Source organism: Colletotrichum gloeosporioides (assembly GCF_011800055.1).
Source record: "Colletotrichum gloeosporioides strain Lc1 chromosome Unknown consensus_69, whole genome shotgun sequence".
NCBI classification, from domain to species: Eukaryota; Fungi; Ascomycota; class Sordariomycetes; order Glomerellales; family Glomerellaceae; genus Colletotrichum; species Colletotrichum gloeosporioides.
Genome location: NW_025544714.1, coordinates 98,382 through 119,166, shown reverse-complemented (window position 1 = coordinate 119,166; position 20,785 = coordinate 98,382). Strand labels below are relative to the sequence as shown.

The 20,785-nt window shown below is 54.1% G+C and overlaps 3 protein-coding genes and 1 pseudogene across 4 annotated transcripts; 3 read left to right on the top strand and 1 right to left on the bottom strand.

Moving 5' to 3' along the window:
- Positions 1 to 3,932: 3,932 nt before the first annotated feature.
- GCG54_00010826 (L-arabinose-responsive transcription regulator ARA1) lies at positions 3,933 to 6,074 on the top strand (the record flags this gene model as incomplete). The annotated part of the gene is made up of 4 exons (XM_045410740.1): positions 3,933 to 3,944; positions 4,110 to 4,997; positions 5,048 to 5,158; positions 5,205 to 6,074. 4 exons carry the CDS (start codon positions 3,933 to 3,935, stop codon positions 6,072 to 6,074), a joined length of 1,881 nt encoding a protein of 626 aa, XP_045260305.1.
- Positions 6,075 to 9,597: 3,523 nt separating this feature from the next.
- GCG54_00010825 (uncharacterized protein) lies at positions 9,598 to 12,759 on the top strand (the record flags this gene model as incomplete). Its single annotated transcript, XM_045410739.1, has 2 exons — positions 9,598 to 9,698; positions 9,846 to 12,759. The coding sequence occupies 2 exons, from the start codon at positions 9,598 to 9,600 to the stop codon at positions 12,757 to 12,759; spliced, it is 3,015 nt and encodes a 1,004-aa protein (XP_045260304.1).
- Positions 12,760 to 13,376: 617 nt separating this feature from the next.
- GCG54_00010824 lies at positions 13,377 to 16,856 on the bottom strand (annotated as a pseudogene). Its single transcript has 4 exons — positions 16,500 to 16,856; positions 16,123 to 16,442; positions 15,078 to 16,051; positions 13,377 to 15,021 (listed from the first exon to the last, which is right to left on the bottom strand). Coding segments are annotated over exons 1-4 (3,296 nt in total).
- Positions 16,857 to 19,004: 2,148 nt separating this feature from the next.
- Positions 19,005 to 20,249, top strand: GCG54_00010823 (Mitochondrial phosphate carrier protein; the record flags this gene model as incomplete). Its single annotated transcript, XM_045410738.1, has 3 exons — positions 19,005 to 19,153; positions 19,341 to 19,760; positions 19,859 to 20,249. 3 exons carry the CDS (start codon positions 19,005 to 19,007, stop codon positions 20,247 to 20,249), a joined length of 960 nt encoding a protein of 319 aa, XP_045260303.1.
- Positions 20,250 to 20,785: the final 536 nt, after the last annotated feature.

The following is a 20,785-nucleotide window of genomic DNA, read 5'->3' as shown; positions in this document are numbered from 1 at the left end:
CAGGATGGGCAGTGATAGACAGGCACCCGAACCGGACATCGACGGGGACGCGACTTCCATGGATTGAATCACAGTGATTGAATGTCCTCGGTGGGGTCTGGTCCCTTGACGTTGCCTCATCAAGGACGCTCCCGTCTGCCCGAATACACGCCTCCCCAGGACATCACCGCTAGACGGCTTGGAACTCCGCTGATCAACCACCAGCCGACTCGATTGGGAGAACTTCCCCGGATTCCTTCCTTTCTTTTCTTCTTCTCCAAGACGCCAAACGCCAAAACCCAAACTCAGACCATTGCTCGAGCGCCCGTCCCTGACAGGGTCTCCAATACGAAAACCCAACTCCATTCGTGGCATTGCCGGCATCGCATTGCCGCACTACCAACCAGACATCGCCTTTTTTGTCTCGACATTTGCCACTTGCGCGATCTTCCCTCCCCAAAGGATCAGGTACCAGGAGATACCAACAACGACAGCGAGAACGAACATGCACACAGCTGTGCCAGAAACTACGCATTTGGCAGGGAACAGCTGGCAGCCATCCTCTTGTACCACCACAGAGCACCACCACGACGGACTCCCTGTGCCGTGATCCCCGTTACGTCCGCTCCAGTGTGCCATCGCTTTGATAAACCAGAGGATCGCCCTGACCGCTCCCCTCACTAACCGATGCGGTCCGCTGGCCTGCCGCTAGTATGAGTTGCAACCCGCACACAAAACTCGATGCTCCCTCCTTCGTCAATCACTCAGCTTGCCTGCCTGTGCTGTGGCATATGGTAGCATCGGAGACTCGACGCCCATTAGGCTTGGGAGTGTGCCTGCCAGAGGTCTAGACGCCAGGCCCGACCACGCGTGTATTTGCAGGCACGCTACCGCCGACAAGACTGCGGGGAAGACATCTTTCCCTCATGGCGGCGTGGCATCTAGGATCATGGGTGTGGTCGACTGGCTGACAACTGGCTGGCTGGCTGCTCGAGTCGTGTCGTCGGATTCGGACTCAATATTCAAAAGCCAGCAGAAAGAAGAGGAGGGCATAGAAACCCTCTCGTCGACTCTGTCGACCATCCATTTGCGCTAATTGCCGTCATGCACTCGATGGTCAAAAATGACAACCGGTCGTCGAGCCCCTTGTCGCGCAGACCGTCCGATGAGCAGGACAGGCCCGCTCTGGACGAGGTGACAGAAGAAGAAGCAGTCCGCACCCACTCCAACGGGGGACATCTCGGCTCCCGCTGGCACCCTGTCTAGCACAGCACGGCTCGCAGCTTAACAGCTCGGCTCGGTTGGTGCAGACCAGCAGAGTCAAGTGACTCGACTCATTCCCCATATCAAATTAATCAAAGCAGATGGTGCCCCAGCCTTGGACTTTGCGGCTGGGCGGAGGCAATCAAATCTCCATTTACGGTGCCCTCTGAGGCGGAGCTCGCGTCCGGCACTGTGAGAGTTCCAAACCGTCCGAACGGCTACACCATTTAAACTTTCCTCCGGCGCTGCAGGGTCCATTTCGCAACCAGAGGTGAGGAACGAAGGTGGTCACAGTACCTTGGTAATGGTGTTGGGCTAACGTGCCCTCGACTCGCTGGAAGAACAAAACAGACGGGATGGCCACTCGGATGCGGACAGTAGCCACCTAGACAGCAGCCATGACGTCTCTGGCTGCCGGCGGAAGGAATACGGCAGAGACCTGCAGAGCCGTTAGCCTGGAGCCAGCAGTAAATTCCGCGCCTTCAGCCACTACCGGAAGCTTAGGACGCCCTAGAAGCAGCAGACGGGCGCCCAGAAAAGGGATACGAAGTGCGCTTTGCCACGCCACCTCCTCATTCTGAACGGCTCGCTGCCCCATTCGGGCCCTGTGGTGATTGAAGTTGGCGCGTTCTTGCATCTGCTGTCAGGCTTGTTGCTATTGTGATTGGGTTCCTTGAGAGTCCGGGGTCGGTGTGCACACGGCACATACATGGCCTTGGGCCAGGCGGCCAGGGTGTTGACAGACAATTGACGAAGGCTGGCTCTTCCTCAAGCGAATGGGCAATAAGACGGCATCATCCTCGAGTCGACATTAATAAATACATGGCAGCATTACACGACGACAACAAGGAAGAACATGGCCGTCTCTGGGCCATCTTCCAGAGGCATCCCAGTGCCGATGAGATTTCTCTACGTACACATTAACAAATAATTAGCTACAAGCATCTACCTGGCCCAACCACCCTTACTCCAACTTGTCCCCATACCTACAGTGCGGTCCGGTGTCTCTGGTAGGCGTCCGCTCACACCTTACTCCTCACTTTCACACCTGAAGGCGGACACCCAAACACCGACAAAGACGACCGCCGATGCAACTGCCACCACTCAGAGCGGCTAAATCAACAGCTGGAGACAGTCGACCGAGATTGTGACACCCATCTCCGCACCAGATTCGCCGCTGTAACCCCGCAAGTTTCTCCACCTTTCTGCTTCTAGCACAAGTTAGCCCCCAGGATCTCTTGGTCACGATGTGCGTGATGCCCAGCGGCCTTGTCAGCATTGGGAAGGACGCCGTCGCTGGCAGCTAGCCTTGGGCTCGGGCTTGGGGCAGAGGCACTTTTTCTCGCTCTAAGCAATTACTGGGTCCCAGGTCGTACCTGGCGTGTCCCGGGGAGGAGCCAAGGTCAACGCAAGGTCAAGGGCAAGCCATGTTGGTCCTGGATTTGGAGCAGTTGGAGAAATCGCCATCGTTTGGGCCTTTGGCTTTACCTTTCTCGCCGTCTCAATTCTGCTCCATTTCCCCCTTCGTCACTATTTGAAAGGGCTGTTATCCGAGAACTGTATTGACTCGCACGAGACGCTTTTCTGGTCCTCTTCTTGTTCCTCTTCTTCCTCCTCATCACCCCCTCCGCCCCGATTCCCCATACAAGATCTCGCCATTCTCCAGAGGTACCACCACCTCCGGTCTCCAGTCTCCATCCCCCACGCCCCCCTAGTGGACGGACCAACAATACGAATTGGTCTTCACCTCAGCGCATCAACCCCCTGCCCTGGTCCATACCAAGCTCGCGGCCCCGTCGAAAAAAGGCGAGAACAACATCTCGTGGTCCAGAAGAAGGGAGGAGAGGGTTTTCTTTCGCCTCTTCTGAGAAACCTTCGTCTACCCTCGGCATATATCCGATAAGCCGGCTACCGAACTGGCGAGAGACAAGGGCAAGAACAGAGGCCAAAGGATATCCACATCATACGCTGTTCTCGACAGACTCCACGATCTTTCTCTTCACCGCGCCATAGAGAAATCAGCAACCCGGCCTGGCTTATCCACCTTGTCACATCCCTACCCATTTCCCGCAAACGGGTCCCCCCTCCTTCGCAACCTAACCTTACATTACTTTACTTTTGCCCGCCAACCCGACCAGACACCAGGCCTGACGAGACTCGACCCAGTCACTGCGGGACTCCCCGACATCGTGAAAGCCCGCCTTTACTCACCTTCTAGGCACAGGTAGCCTCGGTCCACACACTCCTGGCCGCCGACTTTCTCCCTTCTTTCCGGTGCGGGATGTAGAGAGGGCAAATTCTCTGTCTCGATATACCAGCGTCCTTCACGAGAAAGCTGCTTTCTCTCCCTCGACGACATCCAAAGAAACATTATGTCCATACCTGCTGCTGCAGGCACCGGCTCGTGAGCATCATGTTGCTATATACTAAACTCGCCCCGCCAAAGGCTCCCAAAAGGCGGTCCAGATCTGGTGAGTCTGCGGCCAATCCCTCTCCCCTCATGCCTCCGCCATGTGCTTTTTTCCTGTTGGGTCGTCATTATTGCGCCGCTATTGCCGCCCGAATAGCTTCGTCGCATTACCCCAAGCCTCGCTACCTTTTAACCCGTCGTGTCGTGGCGACAGCCATGACTGGTCGCACTGTCGTACTTTGAATCGATTTCTGACGTGAACATATTTCATTCATGCAGGATGTACATATTGGTAAGTGAGCCCCGTCGGACCCCAATAAGAGTTGATTGTCGCAATTCTAACTTTATCGATAGCAAAGAAAAGGTTCGCCCATTTCACACGATCTCGTTCGATCCCCTTGAAACTGGCCCCGGCATACTTTGTGAAAAGCACTTCTGACATTCTTTTCACCTGCAGAAGAAGAAATGCGATGAAACACGCCCCCAATGCTCTCGCTGCGCCGAGCGCGGGCAAGAATGCGCCTACGAACCCGTCAAGCCTCGACAACGCAAGAAGCGCGATTCCATCGCCGGCCTAGGCTCCGATACAGCATCCCAAACAAGCGGTAGTGCCATCATCCGCCGATATTCTGCGCCTGATGTCACTCTCCGACGGTGGAAGGAGGAGGCCTTCGACGATGATGAAGAGGGGCTCGAGGAGGCTATCATCGAAGAGCCCGAAGATACCGCCGACTCGCTCGGCCCCGCATTTGACATCAAGAAGATGTTTGGCATCCGCAACCATGATGCCAAGGTGGATGCTCCGCTGATCTCGCCCATCGATGCCGTTTCATTCAACCTGTCCCTCGAGGACGCGGACGAGGAAGTGGTCCGAAGAGACTCTGTCTTAACGGACTCGGGAACGGCGCCGCCACACCTCGCCGTAACGCGGGCTCAGCGCCATTCGGATCTTTCCTTGGTTGCACCCGTCTCGGTGGCGTCGCCACGGCTTGAGTTTCTCTTTCCAACCTTTTCCGAGTTCTCGGACCGTCCCAATCGTCGCGCGCTGGTCGACCATTTCACCAACGTCATGTCGCACTTGATCGTACTCAGGGAGACCGAAGCTGGAAACCCATTTCAGCAACTCGTGCTGCCACTCTGTCATAGCAGCTCTACTGTAACGAATGCGATATACGCGCTCGCAAGTGCCCATCTGGAGAACAGAGGCTGCGGCCATACAGAAGAGAAGGCGGTGTACTTCCACAATCAGGCGATTCAGGGCTTGGCGCGGTTGATTGAACTCGGAGGGGACGCGAATAAAAATGAGCTTCTGGCGACAATCATGTTGCTTGTTTACTACGAAGTTGTGAGTGCGATACGAAGGAGTTTTTGACGCATGCAGCTAACCGTTGACAGCTCGTGCAACAAGGCCGTTCCAACATCGTGGATGGCCATCTCAAGGGTGCCATCGCCATCATGAACGGTAACAATGCTGATCCTAATCCTACCAGCGCCTTCCTCGAACGAGTATGTCCACTGAAATCATCTTGTGTTCAAACACTAACTTTTTCAGGCTTTCCGTTTCTACGATGTTATCGCCGCTCTCTCTTTCGGTACAGCGCCGCTGTCCACCGCGCCCGCTACAGGCTGCCTTGTTCCGTTTCCGCCCCTCGATGCGCCTTCGACATCGCCCCTCAGCTCCGTGGACACCCTCCTCGGAATGTCCACCACACTGTGGCCCATTATTCACCGCCTCTCTAATCTCCTTGCTCTCAAAACCGAACTCCAGACTGCCATTACCAATGGCCAGCTTACAAAGGTGGCCGTCCTCCGCACCGAGTTCGAAACAACATCCGATGCGATCGAGCACGCCCTTAAGCAATGGCAACCCAGCTACCCACCAGGCTTCTCTCCTGATTCCGTCGACGACATTATGTCAGAGGAGGAGCCTGAGCTGGCTGCTGAGCGTGCGCGGATGCATTCGCTCTTGAACAATGCTCTTGCCTACCGTCACTCGGCGTTTGTCTACCTCTACCGTACCATTTATGGATACACTCGTCGACACCACCTCGTTCAGCATCATACCCATGCGGCGTTGAGCCATTGTGCCGCAACAGTCTCCCACGCTGGCCCCATGGCAGCGCTCCTTTGGCCGCTGTTCGTGGCAGCTTGCGAGGCAGTGAATCCTGCAGACCGGGAAATCGCACGGCAAGCTTTTGTTGCAGTGGAGAGGCGGCAGGGCATGACCAACATCCAGCGTGCCTGGACCATCGCCCAAGAGGTCTGGCGACGGGCGGATATGATTGACGATCATGCGACGTATGATAGATATGACGACCACAGCTCCATGCTTTGCTCAACCCCCGGCAATAGGCTGGGAAAGGGAGGCGACTTGTGGAGGAGAGTCAGCGAAGACATGGGCGTCACGATTGTCTTTGGATGATGATAATGAGACAATGCCCGAGGCTTCTTCTGGCGATCCACCGGCGTTGAATGTTTTGAAGCCGTACATAACTGGAGTCATTTTGGTAACGGGACAACACACATTTTAATGAGCAAAGGGCATTATTTCGGAATAGGGGATGGGGGTTGTGGTTTACACAAAAAAGCAAGAATATCCTAGCGGCGACGAATTCTTTTATTTCCATGGAAGGGGGTTCACATGGAATGAAGATAAGCATGAGGAGGGGTCCGGCGTGGCGCAATGGACGTATTGTTTCGAGGAAGATATCATGTAGGCAATGGCCACAATGGAGCCAGCTGTCAGTTCGTTCTTGGGGCATTTAGGAGCTGGTGAATTCGAGACACTGATGTCAATTTGAACTTGAAATTTTAAACGACTTTGTGCTGCTGAATGGCAGTTGCACGTTTAATCATGCACTTTGGCATGCCGTGTCAATACGCAGTCTGTCGTTACCCGTCCTGGCGACGAGGTTGAGCATCTCCGTGAGGCATCCTCGACGAACATCTATCGAAGTGATAGACTTTTCCCTGTCATCTGTCTGAGCCCACATGGGGGCCAAGAGACATACGTCACGGGTAGTGGCACTGGGTCAGCGGCTTCCCGGTAGCCCAGGTGGGCTGACGCGTTTTCTTTGGGATGGAATCTGGGGAAAATGCGGGGGGCCCGTTGATGACCGTCTTTGTCACGGGCGGAACGCCTTCAAGCGGGCATGCTTCCCATTGGGAACAACACCAGGCTGGCACTGGCCTCTGATTCTTGTGTCGATTGACTTTGATTGATCGGGCGGCGATGGTTAAGGTTGACGTGGGTGGATGGGATGGCAGGAGTCAGATCGGATGCGGAGTGCATGAAGCTCTTTGCTGATGGCAGCGGGTATGTCTGGGGTAGCCAGGTAAGCTGGGGTGACCAATTGTAAGGACTTGGATTCCACCCGGGGCGATGCAGCAGCGAGATAGGAGAGGAAAGAAGAAGGAAGGAGGATGGGAAATCCGGGGAAGGCAGCTGGCTTCGCTGAGGGGAGAGCCTGAGTTATTGGTCCGGGGGGCTCGGAGTATAAGGCTATATGTAACCATGCAATGTCCGGCGGTGTTGCCATAGGATGTCAGCACGAGGGAGAGAGGAAAGTAATTATGACATCGCTGGGAAGAAGCGTTCATGCGGTGATGGCACTAGAAAAAGTGGAAGAAACGAAATCTCTGTCTTCGTCTTTTGACGGTGTGTTCGTCTCATAGCTCACCGGGAATCGGTGTAGACGGTGGAAGGCCGAGGTCACCTTTTCCTGACCGAGAAAGTGAAACCACGCGGGCCAGCCTGTCAGATATCGCCGGCAGTGATTCTGATGCAAATGAACCCGAGAGACTGGCTGGGAGATGAGCCTGATTGGCCGGGTTAAATGCGCGGGATCAGCAGCAGCAGGATGGTGGTGGCTGCTTGGGAGGGAGGACGCGCGTGTGTTTTCTTTTCTTGTCTCTTCCCCTCTGGACAGGGCTGTTTTGGAGTTTATTTGATGATTCGATCAGTGACGGCGAGGAGTATCGTATGTCTTTGGGGGCCTCTCATCTCATCAATGTCGACGACCCCCCTCCGTCACTTGCAGTATTCATCCGTAAATTGTATGGGCCTTGCTCCGTAATTGACAGGCCCCGGTTTTCCGCGCCGTGCGGAAGTGGGCACTTGCCTCGGGCTGCACAGTGGGCATTTTAGCGTGTTTCTTAGCGGCACCGGTGGCATTTGGTGGATGGGTTGATGGGATTCTCGGGATGCTTCCTCCATGTTCTGGTGGCCAGTGGTCCCCAACCCCCATGTCGCACTTGGGCCTGTGCCTTTCCCACCCCGAATTCCCCCCAATCGCCCAAGGCCCTTTGCTCCCGTTCTGCCGTCCGTCTCCCCTCCCGTCCCCATCTTTAAGTAAAATCCCCTAAACAAAACACAGACGAACCGGGCCACTCCCCCCGGTACCTGCTCCCCCTCCCACCTACCTCGATGGCAATCTAAGACAAGACGAGACAAGTCAGGACGGGAACGACGAGACAGACAGCACAGCGAGACAGAACAAGACAAAACAGGGACGGCACAGGAAGAAGAAGAACAGACAGGAGAAAGGAAGACACACGAAACCCAACGTCTATTACGCCTAGCCAACGCCCACCTCGACGCCAACGCCAACGGCCGGCGTGCCATCGTCTGCGCCTTTCCCGTTCGTCAGTCCAGTCCGTTCCGTCGCCTTCCTCGGCCTCCTCCTCGCCCACCTATCGTCATCCATCTCTCGCAGCTCCTCACTTCTGGGCTGCTTTTTGCGCCTCCCCCTCTCTCGCCTACCCAAGCCAGTCCAGCTCGGCTCGCAGATCTTCCCGGTCCTCTCGCCTCGCCTCGTCTTCGCCTTTGCCTTCGCCTCCTCTTTGTACCATCGCATCCCCCTCCTCTCGACCGTTGGGCCGTCCTGTTCCATCCTTTTCTCATACACACCTGCTAGTTCTACTTCGCACACACACACGCTTCTGGATTGTTCCTCCCGGCACGGAAATGCCCTGGTTTCATGCCGCAATGTGTCCCACCTTTACCGACTGTCAACCTCACAATTGACCCATCTTACACACTCCATCCATCCGTCAGTCAGCTCCTTGCCTCGACTCAGACTCACCTAGACTCAGCTTGCTGCAAACCGACTGCACTACTCTGCACTCTGCATACGCACAACTACCGCATTACGCTGCGCCTGCTCTTGGGCCCTACCGCTGGACTGGAGCTAAGGTACAGCAGCCCGGTATCCACTGAACCCTTCTTTTCCCGCCCGCAGCTGTGAGTGTGCTGCATCCCAAGCTTTCCCCAAGTGGAAGCCAAAAAATAAAATCGAGCCGGAAGCTCTGCTGGTCTCCATCGACTGGGAGCTACACCCCAGCACAAACCACCACCACCACCACTGCTCCAACTACTACCGTTAGCAGCCAGCAGCTCAACCTGCCTGCCGCGAGGTCCCTGGCCGGCTGGACCACATCCCCGACCTGATCCAAAGCAGTCAGAGTCAGGACAAGTGCACTGCTGCGGTGTACGGGTACCAATCTAGTGCAGGGCTGGACAGTGCCTAACTGGAGTCCCGGATACCCAAAGTGCCATTCCCGGTGTGGGTAAACCAGGAACCACCTGCCATCATCTCCACCAGACCAGACCACACCAGGACCAGACCAGGCCCTGACCTGACCGGGAACCTGAACCGACCCGGAAAGACTGGAGAAAGTTTGGAGAGATTGGAGAAGACCAGCAGGACAGCAGAAAAAAACACTGGAGAAAAGCTGGAGACTGGTCTGAGGTCTGACCCTTTTTCTGGCTTTTGGCTTTTTGCCTGTGGCCTGTTGTTGCTGCTGCTGCTGTTGTTGCTGTTGTTGCTCCCGGCTGCTGGAAGCTCGGCCAAGCAACACACGTCCCGCCGCCAGTCGCCCTTGACCTCCTCCCGCAGCGCAGCATCATGCTGCGTCGCTGTTGAGGTTCCGTCACCTCACGCGCCATGACCTCCATCGTCAACGGAGCTCCCCCCGCCCCCAAGCAGATTCGTTTCGTCCACAACCAAGGCCAGCCGCCCTCAAAGAGACGAAGGATCAACGCCGCGTGAGTCATGCCGAGCCCTATCCCGTTCCCTCTTTTCCCTTCAAGCGCCTCTGCCGCTCCTGGGAGATGTGCCGTCTTGCGCTGCCAAGGCGTCGCCAGAGCTATAGCTTCCTCTTCTGCGCATTCCAGCTAACTCCCGCTTCCCAGATGCTTGACCTGTCGCAAGCGAAAGACGAGGTGCGCCGGCGAGCGCCCCGTCTGCTCGACCTGCACCAAGAACGGCCACACGTGCTTGGGCTACAATGAAGTGATTGAGAAGAAGACGGCCGGTGGCGCCATCGCCACCAAGGATCCCCACCAAGACGATGACGACGACGACGAAGACCAAGACGACGACCACCACCGCGACGAGGAGGAACATGTCGAAGAGAAGCACAATTGGAAGACACCGGACAGCGGCCGACGCCCTTCGGTGACGCACAAGCCCGCCGGCGATGCTGCCTCGCGGACGAGCTCAGAAGCGGCGACGGGACAATCGCCTACCTTTGTGAGGCGATCGTCGGAGAACAGCACACGAGACCATGACCGCCGACGGCCATCCAACCCGCGAACAACCTCCTTCTCCGACGATGCCCGGAGCACGCAGAGCCTGTCGCCAACGATGCACCACACCGAACGTCATCGAGTCCCATACTTTCGCTACTTCGGGCCGACGGCCATCGTCCCTGGCTACAAGCAGATGGTGGTCTCTGTCCGGGATCGGAGGAGAAGCACAGGAGGCTCTGCCACGTCCCCCAGCTCCGGGTCTAGTATGGTCCAATCGCTGGGAATGGCCATGTCCGGAATGGCGCAGCACGACGAAGAGGTCGCCATTGACGAAGAGCTGCCGTTCTACGACCCCAACGACGTTGCGCCAGTCCACCCCCTGATTTTGCACTTGGTCAAGGTCTTCTTCCTCCACCTGGGCTGCAACTATCCCTTCTTAAAGGAGGATAGGTTCACGCAAATGGTGAAGGAGAAGCGCGTAGAGCCGATACTTGTCGACGCCGTGTGCGCTCTGGCTGCTCGCTTTTCCGATTCACCGCAGCTTGCTCATGGCAAAGACGAGGAAGCATCACATGCTGAGCAAGGCCAGTACTATGCTCAGAGGGCCAAAGCTGCCACGGTCGACACCTTCCCGTGCCCCTCAGTCGGCGCCGTTCAGGCCTTGCTGATGATGGCATATGAAGGCTTCGGAGCTGACCAGGACAGTGCCTTGTGGATGTACCTGGGGCTGGCTATCCGCATGGCTGTCGACCTCGGTCTGCAAAAGAGAGTCGGGGTGCAGTATCAAGGGGAGAAAGACCCTTGGTATACCCGGCAATGGGGCAGTGATGTCGGAGACGACGAAGAAATTCAACCCGAGGACAACGGTCTAACCCACGAGGAGCAAGCCGAGGTCGAACAAGAGCGCACCGACACCTTCTGGGCCGTCTTTATCCTTGACCGACTCATCTCTTCTGGAACCGGCCGACCAGTGACATTTCGTGACGATGACTTTGAGCTGGCTCTACCAGTACCGACTCTTGATCCTACCTCAGGCTGGCCGGCACCCTTGCCAATCGTTATCCAAATCGTCCACCTGTACGGCCGCGCATCTGACGTCCTCAACACCCTCCGCAACTCTAGAGACCTCACCCAAGAAAAGTGGGCAAACCTCTCAAAGATAGAGCACGAGTTGACTAGGCTCTACCAAAAGCAGGATCCCAGACTGCACTTCAGCGTTGCCAACTTCAAGACCTACCTAAAGGCCGGCCAGGGGACGAACTTCATCCTTCTCCATTTCTGGTTCCATGCGCTTATCATCATTCTCCATCAACCCACTCTCTTGAGTCCATTTGGCTCACTAAACCGCAACCACCAGCTCCTCCCCAACAGCCGTGAACTGTCCATGTCCAGTGCAAAGACGATCGCCGACATACTAGCCTTTGCAGAGCTCATCGACCCCAAGAGCTTCGTCGGGAATCCCTTCACATCGCAACCCATGTACATTGCCGCATGTGCTTTTCTCATGGAGTCCATTGCCAATGCGTCGAATCCTACCTCACGAGAAACGTCTCCGCCGCCTGATACGAAGACGGAGGGCCACAGGCCGAGGGCTGAGCAGAAGCCAACGACGAAGCACTCCCTGCTCGCATCCGCGGCGAACCAGAACTACTCACGCTGCTATAAATCGCTGCAGCAGCTGCACAAATACTGGGGCGGCATCAAGTACATCCTGACAGCACTCGACCAAAAGTCCAAGGGCATCTGGGACTGCGAGACGTATACCAACGAAGAGTACGAAAGCACCAAGATCCCACGGCGCGGATCCATCAGCGGCCGCTTCCCGACATCGCCAAATATGCCACCAATTGCGTGGTCATTGACAGGCACAACCAACTCTCCGCCAAGCCTTACTCTCATGTACCAGAACATGCAGGGCGCCTCTGGTCACCAAACCTTCACGCAGTCCCATTCTAATATGCCAAACTCTGCTCCCACGCCGCCTGGGAACATGATCTACGACCCTATCCGCCAAAGTCTGCCAGAACCTCCACCACACTCCATCTTCGCAGCAGTCCTGCCGCAAGCCACTACGTCAGCCATGCGCCACACTTCACGACCCAATAGATCACAACGCCTGTCGAACTCTTCAATGGGCAGCCCACATAGACCGCATATACGTTTCGACAACATGGGCAGAGACATGCCATCGTCACCAGCAACGGCGGGCATGCTTGCAGCGACTTCAGCGCCGCAGCAGACTTCATACACGCCCACGTCACAAAACTCGTCGAATTACGAACAGAATGTGATACCCTCCGTCTCGCCAGGCGGCATGCAGCACGATGGCATTCCTTCGCAGCACCACCACATGTCACAGCAGGCCATGTACGACTCAGCGTTCCCCAACGGGACGTACTCATACTTTGGGCAGGATATGAGGCCCATCACGGAGATTGTCACGTTTGACCAGCCCATTGACATTGGGTCTCTGGGCTTGCCGGACGAGATGATGCCGCAGTCGTGGCTGGAGTACCTGCCGGGCGATGTTTTGAGCAGCTTCTTTGAGAACAATGACGTGGACCCGGGGAGCTGAGGGTGATTTGTACGGGGATATATACCAAACATTATAGGGCTTTTTACATCGTATCGTGTCGCATAGTTCCAGGACATTTATGATACCATTATTCTGGATTTTGTACGGATGGGGGGAACATGGTGTTAGGTCGGGTGAGGAAGGTGTTTGGTTGGATGGGGAAAAGGGTAGCTAGTGCGTTTGTTAGTGTGTGTGTTAATTATTTACGGCCTATTTATGATCTCAACTTATTGAATTGATCTCTGCCATATTGATACAGCAGAAGACCTCATCAAGCACCTGGAACAAATGGAACGCCTTGCTCGCATGTGGCACACCCTGTGCGACTCCGAAGCCACGGCTCGATAATGCAGGCAACTGTGACGTCCTCACCGCCTGAAAAGATGGAATTTTCAAAGACTCGGCTCTTCTCCCTTAGTAATTACTGGGGTCCATGGATAGCAATACAAATGGCCTTGCTTCTGAAGTAATTTGGAACGGGCAAGCAAGGATCAGCCTTAAAAGGCCGTAGTCAATCCGTGAATCCCCCTTTTCCTCTGCCCATATACCATATGCTTCTCGGAAATAAAACTCAACCGCAATTAGATTACGATCTATTATAGGGTGTGATCAATTACTTAGTCTTGGGGCTCTAATTTGCAACTAATTGACACGCAATTTTCGTGTAAGCTGGAAACCCATTGTGCAAATTTCGTCGAGGACGGCCCGCCTATCTTGAAGATGTAATGGACGATATCTGTGCAACCAGGGATGGGGAGTGCGTGAATACACGGATTCCCCGACTTGGTCCACATCTCAATGGCCTCTGCTGTTTCTTTTGTGAGCTTGAGAATGGCCATTTTGGCAAGGAGCTGCAACCAGGGGTCATCGTCCTTAGAGTATCCCGATTTAGAGAGGGTTTTGACCAGAAGCGCATGTGTGGGTTTCTGAGTGCAGGTCTCATTGCAAGGGGATTGCAGCTCGAGAGATGGTATCCGAGGCCACAAAGTACCTCCCCAAGCAATGAATTCAGCAATGAGGCTGATGAGACCATCATGCGAATTCTCTTTCCGAATATATCCTTCGTATTCTAGAGGGGACTGGAAGACCCTTCTGGTTGGGAGAAGCAGCTCTAGGACGTCGAGACTCAGGTGATTATGACCTCGGTCTTTCATCGTTGTGAGGACGTGAGAAAGCAGTGCTCTATGGGCGATGAAATCGGCGAAAACGATTGCTTTGTGAAACATGATCCGCTCAGCATCACGTCTCTTGTTCTCAGACACCTTGAGTTCCGATCTGTCAAGATCCCAAATACTACTATTGGACCGCCATATGTTCAAGTCAAATGTGTCGTCGTGGAAGCTTGGCGGTAGCTGGCCGAAATTGGGCCAACATTCTTCATCTTCTAGTATTGATGTTGTGACCTGATCTTTCCACAATCTCCAAGTTTTGGTTGTAGACTGGTGGAAATGGAAGGTATGATGAAACCAAAAGTTCGAGGCGTAGAGAAGAAAAGGGTAGTCCGAAAAGATCTCTGAATTTTCCGAGACGTTCTCAGATTTGGAGGCACCTTTGGGAACATGAAAGCTCTCTCCGGACTTCCTTGCTTTCAGAAACCGTCGCAAGAATCGCGCGGCAGACAGTCGTCCGGTGTGAGGCAAGACATTTAAAGCTGCTTGATTTCTTACCGCGACGGGGATACTGCGGCCCTCGTTCGACGTAGCGAACCGTTTTCCGAGAAGTTTGTCAGGGCCTGGAGAGGGGGAGAACTCGGTTTCGGTTAGCGCCCTCTCAAAATCGCTGAAGTTGAGGTATGTCAAGCAAACCTCTCCAACTTGGTGGTCCCAGGCCTTAACGTCGATATGGAACACTCTCAACTCTGTTGCGTTGAGCTCTGTGCTCAGTAAATGAGTCTTGATCGAGTGGTGAAAGAAACGAACAGTCTCATCTCCCGCTTCAATCTGAACGAGATTCTCGCACCAACCAGGAATTCGCTCTGTCCCATTTACGATCTGTCCCTTGATAGAAGACTTCTGGAGAACCTTCACCCCCAAGGCTTCCCCCAACTCCCATCGGGTCAAAGGGCGTCGGACAGTTGCCACCCATCTGAAGGCTCTCTGTACAATATCGACTATTGGAGGCCGCTGGGATGAAAGAATGCGCCCAATAGCCCGATTGAAAGTATCCGACAGTTTTCTTGGAAGAATTTCCAGAGTCTGGCGAATGTCGTCATCGGTGGGACAAGAGCAAATGTCCTCTATCGTGAGAAAAACCCACAAGAACCTGCGGCAAGTTAATAAAGCATCTTGCTGAAAGATCTTGCAAAGATTCGAACTTACATGCCCTCGCCACCGATCTGGAGTTTTTCCGCGATTTCCTTCATTATCGTTTCGTCTGTAACTACGAGCCTCCCTTTCTTTCGCTCTGCTGCTAGTATCTCCTCGGTATAACGTGCCAGATCAGAATTTGTATCAACAAGACCTATTTGCAGGTGCTTGGTGGGCTCCAGGGCTCGATCCACATCTTTTGCCATACTCTCCCTGGCTGAGATCACGATCTTTACACTTTGATCGGTGCCGCATTTCTTTCTGAGCTTGGAAAAGCTTTCAAGCAAAACGTTCTGCTCTTGTGCAGAGCATTGGTCGAGGCCATCGACGACGAGAAATGTTTTTTCACGTAACGAGACGAAGTAGCTAAGCAATGACAGCAAAGACGCTCGCTCAAAGCTGTGAGATGCTGACTTCTCTAACAACTCCATCAATCTAGTCTTCATGTTATGACCAGTGAGCGCCTGGAAGATAAGTGATCGCAGAATTGTATCAGCCGTTTGGCTCTGTTTGTCATCGAATCGAACGAATAGGTATGAAACGGAGCAAGTTGGTGGCAGATTTCGCGAAAGATGGCTGACTACGTTGGCTCTTCATTTGCCATGTCAGCTCTCTGGGCCATAGTCTGAGGTTTTGGGTTGCATGAAGTATGCTTACACCAGTATTGTTTTTCCAGAGCCAACTAGGAGGGAGTAAGTTAGCAAGAATGAGTGTGGACAGAATGTTACTCGAGGGGAACCAACTTTTCCCTGAAACATTGAGAACACTCGAGTCTGCATCTTCATACCAGTCCTTGAATTCGCTCGTGCTGAAAATCCACTCTGCAGTCCCCTGATGTTTTTGATCCCGCGCCTGAATGAATGCAGTTTCGTGTTTATACGAGGACAACTTCAACAACAGTGAGTTCCACTTCCGCTCTACAGTAGGGTTGTCAGTCATCTGAACCGCAAGTACAATCCCAACATGTTCTTGCCTGTCTCTTGAAGCTGAAGTCTGCGGCTATCATCTTGAGCTTTGGCAAGGGCTGCTTGACTTTTGACAACTTTCGCTTTCTTACGGATCTCGTTAATACTCGGGCCGATCTCTGACTCAAAGGATCCTGTTATTGCGGCCAGTGCCTGTTGTGGCACTGTGATAAATATTAGTATACCTGATGCGGAGCCGAAGGGGCCTCGATTATCTACACGTGCGCCGCGTCAAAGACACGATTTGAGTACAGCAAGAAATAATAGCGATATGAAAATCGTAAATCGAGTTTCTCAGCGGAAGAGAGTCCGGAAATAAGATCTGATACTCCTCAAATTGAGGAGTCAGAGAGTCAAAACCATCCAAAAGATCTGAAAACTTTTGGAAGAACGAAGTGAAGTTTGAGAGAACCTGTCGGTTTGATTAGTTGGTTTTCGACATAGGCTTTTGCAATTCGGAGTGACAAACGGTGAACGCAAGTCTCACAGATCCCCAAACCAGAGCAGCTATTTCTGGATGTGATGATACGTAGGTGTCCATAATCTGAGAGAACTGCTGGACTGTTTGTAAAATCGAATGCAGTCTCGTTGCAATGCTTTTCCCCCTGCGGTTGGGATCCGCAAGATCGAGACTGGCGGTAAAAGCGATCACCTGATTGGCATCGTAGGAAACCTTCCTCTCTTCGCGCAGCCTTTCACGTTCATCGATGGTCAGCACATCTTGGAAGGCCCCCAAGGCGCTATCCAGCCTTGTCTGCCTATCGGAGGTAGCCACCAAGGCATTAGACGAAGACGCAAGGCCAGGGTCGCCTCTACTTTGGAACCGCTGTATGTGTTTGCCCGACGCCATTGAAGGATCATGTCAGCGAGAGCTATGTGACAAATGGCTTCCTTTTTGGACGAGCTTTGGGTGCAATAGACGAACGAAGACGGACGATGAAGTGTGCTCAGGGTGTCCTTCTTACCCCGCAATATAGTAAGCCATACTTGTCATGTGTAATCTCCTCTAGGTTGGTGACATCGCATGCCAACCTGTGTCTTATTGGCTTGATTGACTGAAACAATTTGGCTTCAGCTTCTTGGGGCTTACAGCCGAAGGATTCCTTTGCCGTCCTTCTACTGGATGGCTCCGCCAGCCCCATGCACTCCCTTGCATGGTGACAAGGCGTGTAATTGGGTAGCCCGGTCAAGATGTCTAGCTCGCTATTGCCATTTTAGGGGGCGTAGTCTTCATGACGCATATTGCCATTATATCACGATTCCAGGTGGCTGGATCTGATTCGGGTGAATGGCAAGAAGGGGCCGATATGCCCTGCACGCATGTTGTTTTCGTGAGTACCATCAGCGGATTGGCTCACACACCGGGGAAACGAACACCGGCATCGACACTATCATTGCTCTCCAACAATCCCTCAAATTTGATGTCATGCTCCCTAGCGCACCCTACTCTGGCTTGATACCGAGGTACCCACCAACAGCTGCCTCCTGAGGAGTTCATAAGACTCTGTTGTATTATGGAAACGGGATGTCTCCTCCTGCCTTCTTCTCTCTGCCTGCTGGCCTGCGCTCTACCAGCTTGCTTACCATTTGCCTGCCAGCCAGGTTCTAGCATTACTTCCTACCAGTAGGCTTTTGCATAAGATGTAGAGGGAAATCAGACCAATAGGCAGAAAGCAGGCTAGGAGAGGGGTAGGACTGAGGGTAGGGCGAGGGAGACTGCCGTAAGAGGGCTTCACATCAAGTGGTAGCATGCGTAGAAGACCCCGCACATGCCTAGCGACAGCGCAGTCACGAAGAGGTGTGCTGCCTAGCTTGATCCGATCGTTAGAATGCTAAGAAAGCGGTGTCGGCAGAGCATCTCATAGCTTGTAAACCTCGTGAAAGCCCGGCGTTGATACTGAGGGTTCATCGCAAGCACCACAGATTCCCCAGCACGTCGCTGGCAGGCAAGCGAGATTTTCAGCTCTGAAATGTCAACGGAGAATCCATTGAACTCATGATTCTAATGAGGCAGCGACCAGATAATGAAATCTTTTTATTCGGCACTGAAGGGCACCGTGAATGAAGTCCTATCGGAGCCGGATCATTTTCATCCGTTGGCGATGTTGACGGTCAGGGTTCCTCGTTGGGAGAGAACACAAGATGGCGATTTTTGAGTCATGATGGAGGGCAGGCCTGACGCAATTGCCGAGCTGGCCTCTGTTGCGAAAGACGGCAAGTTTGTTTCAGGGACGTAAGATATTGCTGGTCAAGTCCTTCGACTTTGCAGCGAATGGCCAGCGACTGCCGGATAACTGATTGAGCTGAACAACAGCAACTTGGCGCATGCTGAGGATTAGGTAATTATCAAAAAGTGAATTGGTTTTTAGACTCCAAAGTGCCCATCCCATGTCCCGGTGACGACACTGGAGGACAAACACATGGGCGAATGGAGCCCGCTAAGTGGACAGTGGGTCCCGTCGATAGAGGTTTTGTGTGTGAAAAACTTGGACCTTGACTGGACTGCGCGGAAAGCCCGCGCGGGTGAACCTTGGCCGACCAATTATCAGCCACGCAGAGATTTTTCCGAGAGGCCGAACGCCCAGAGCTCCCCCTGTATTTTCTTAGCAGAGAGCCAGCCTTGGGGGAAGACAGCACAGAGCAGCCAACCAGGTGATGGCTCGTGCGCTGCTGGCCCTTGCGCAATCGCAATCGCGGGTACCCGAGTAATCCCGAGCCAATCTTTTCCGCTCCAAAGGACAAGTTCCCAGTTTGGCGGGCGGTTGTTCCAGCCGCGGCGCCGCTACCTCTAAAAAAAGGCCTCACAAAAATTTCCCCGTTCCTCCCAGACAACAACACAAAAGTTCTTCTCTTTCCCACCCCTCCAAAAAAACACCACCTCACGATCCCGTTGCGCGGCACTTCGTGATCTCTTCTCCCCACTCAATTCTTTTGTCCATTTCTCTTTGGTCCAATCCCTCACCACACATTCACAATGGCTTCCGCTAAGGTTGACGCTGTCGTCGAGAAGGCCAAGGCTAACGCCCCCGGCCAGCTTTCCGGCGTTGCCCTCTACTCCAGATTCGCCCTTGCCGGCGCTGTCTGCTGCTCCGTCACCCACGGTGCTCTCACCCCCGTCGATGTGTAGGTTCAATCTTTCTTCCCAGCCCGCCATATCGAATCCTTTCCGGCGGTCTGCGAGGTTTCACAAGGCAATCCGACGCAAGAAAACTTCGCACGCAATTGCCGAGGGGGCTCCGCCGACGCCGCGCCAATGGATACGGACATGGACAACGACGAATTGGCACGCAGAGGCTGACATCTTCAACAGCGTCAAGACCAGAATCCAGCTCGACCCCGTCACCTACAACCGCGGTCTGATCGGCGGCTTCCGCCAGGTCATCCAGCAGGAGGGTGCCGGCGCCCTGCTTACCGGTGTCGGCCCGACCTTCGCTGGTTACTTCCTCCAGGGTGCTCTGAAGTTCGGTGGATACGAGTTCTTCAAGCAGCAGTCCATCAACCTCATCGGCTACGAGAACGCCTCCAACTACCGCACCGGTGTCTACCTGGCTTCCTCCGCTGCCGCCGAGTTCTTCGCTGATATCGCCCTCTGCCCCCTCGAGGCCACCCGTATCCGTCTCGTCTCTGAGCCCACCTATGCCTCCGGTCTCGTCTCCGGCTTCAGCAAGATGCTCTCTAACGAGGGTGTCGGTGCCTTCTACGCCGGATTCGGCCCCATTCTGTTCAAGCAGTAAGTTTTTCCTTCCCGAGTCCGAGCAGCCAGCGGCGAGCTCCGACTATGCTATATATAGTGTAGGCGACAGAAGAGCTGACATGTGAACCCCGCAGGATCCCTTACACCATGTCCAAGTTCGTCGTCTACGAGAAGGTCGCCGAGGCCATCTACAGCTCGTACCCCAAGAAGGATATGTCCGACGGTGCCCAGACCTTCGTCAACCTTGGCTCTGGTCTGATTGCCGGTTTCGCCGCCGCCATCGTCTCCCAGCCCGCCGACACCATGCTTTCCAAGATCAACAAGACCAAGGGTGAGCCCGGTGAGGGCACCACCTCCCGTCTCATCAAGATCGGAAAGGAGCTTGGTATCCGCGGCTCCTACGCCGGTATCGGTGCCCGTCTCTTCATGGTCGGTACCCTCACTGCCTTCCAGTTCGGTATCTACGGTGACCTGAAGAAGGCCCTCGGCGCCACCGGCGGTGTCGAGATCTCTGCTGCCAAATAAATTGGCCGCGCTCGATAACGTGGGGGGAAGACGGGGAGTTGTGTGTTGGGGAAGAGTAGAGGAAGAGAGAAAGAAGGGCGCTGGTTTTCTGGATGAGGACTAATGATTGTTTCCTCCTCCCCATGACCCCTGGGAAAAGTTTGGGTTTTTTCTTTTGTCCAGGGCCACGGTAATGGCGGGAAAGACGATGCAACATGATATCCTCGGCCCGAACACACCACCAGCACACAACATCAACAACTCGCGCAATAGACTCCTTGGGGGCCGTTCCGAAGCGCGCAACATCGGATCGGCCCGCAAAACCTCTTGTTTTATCCGTCAACAAGAACTCCTTTGGGTGGGAAATGGGAAATCTTTTCAAAACACACCGACACCAATTGCCTATCATAGAAAGCATAGAGCATGATACACGAAAAGATGGGCTGAGGCCCCGCCAGAGGGTTGTATAATAGTCGCTTTGTAGCTTGCAATCATAGACTGGGAGTTTGGACCTCTCACGATGTGTTTGTATTTCAGGGACGTGATGTTTCTTGGGA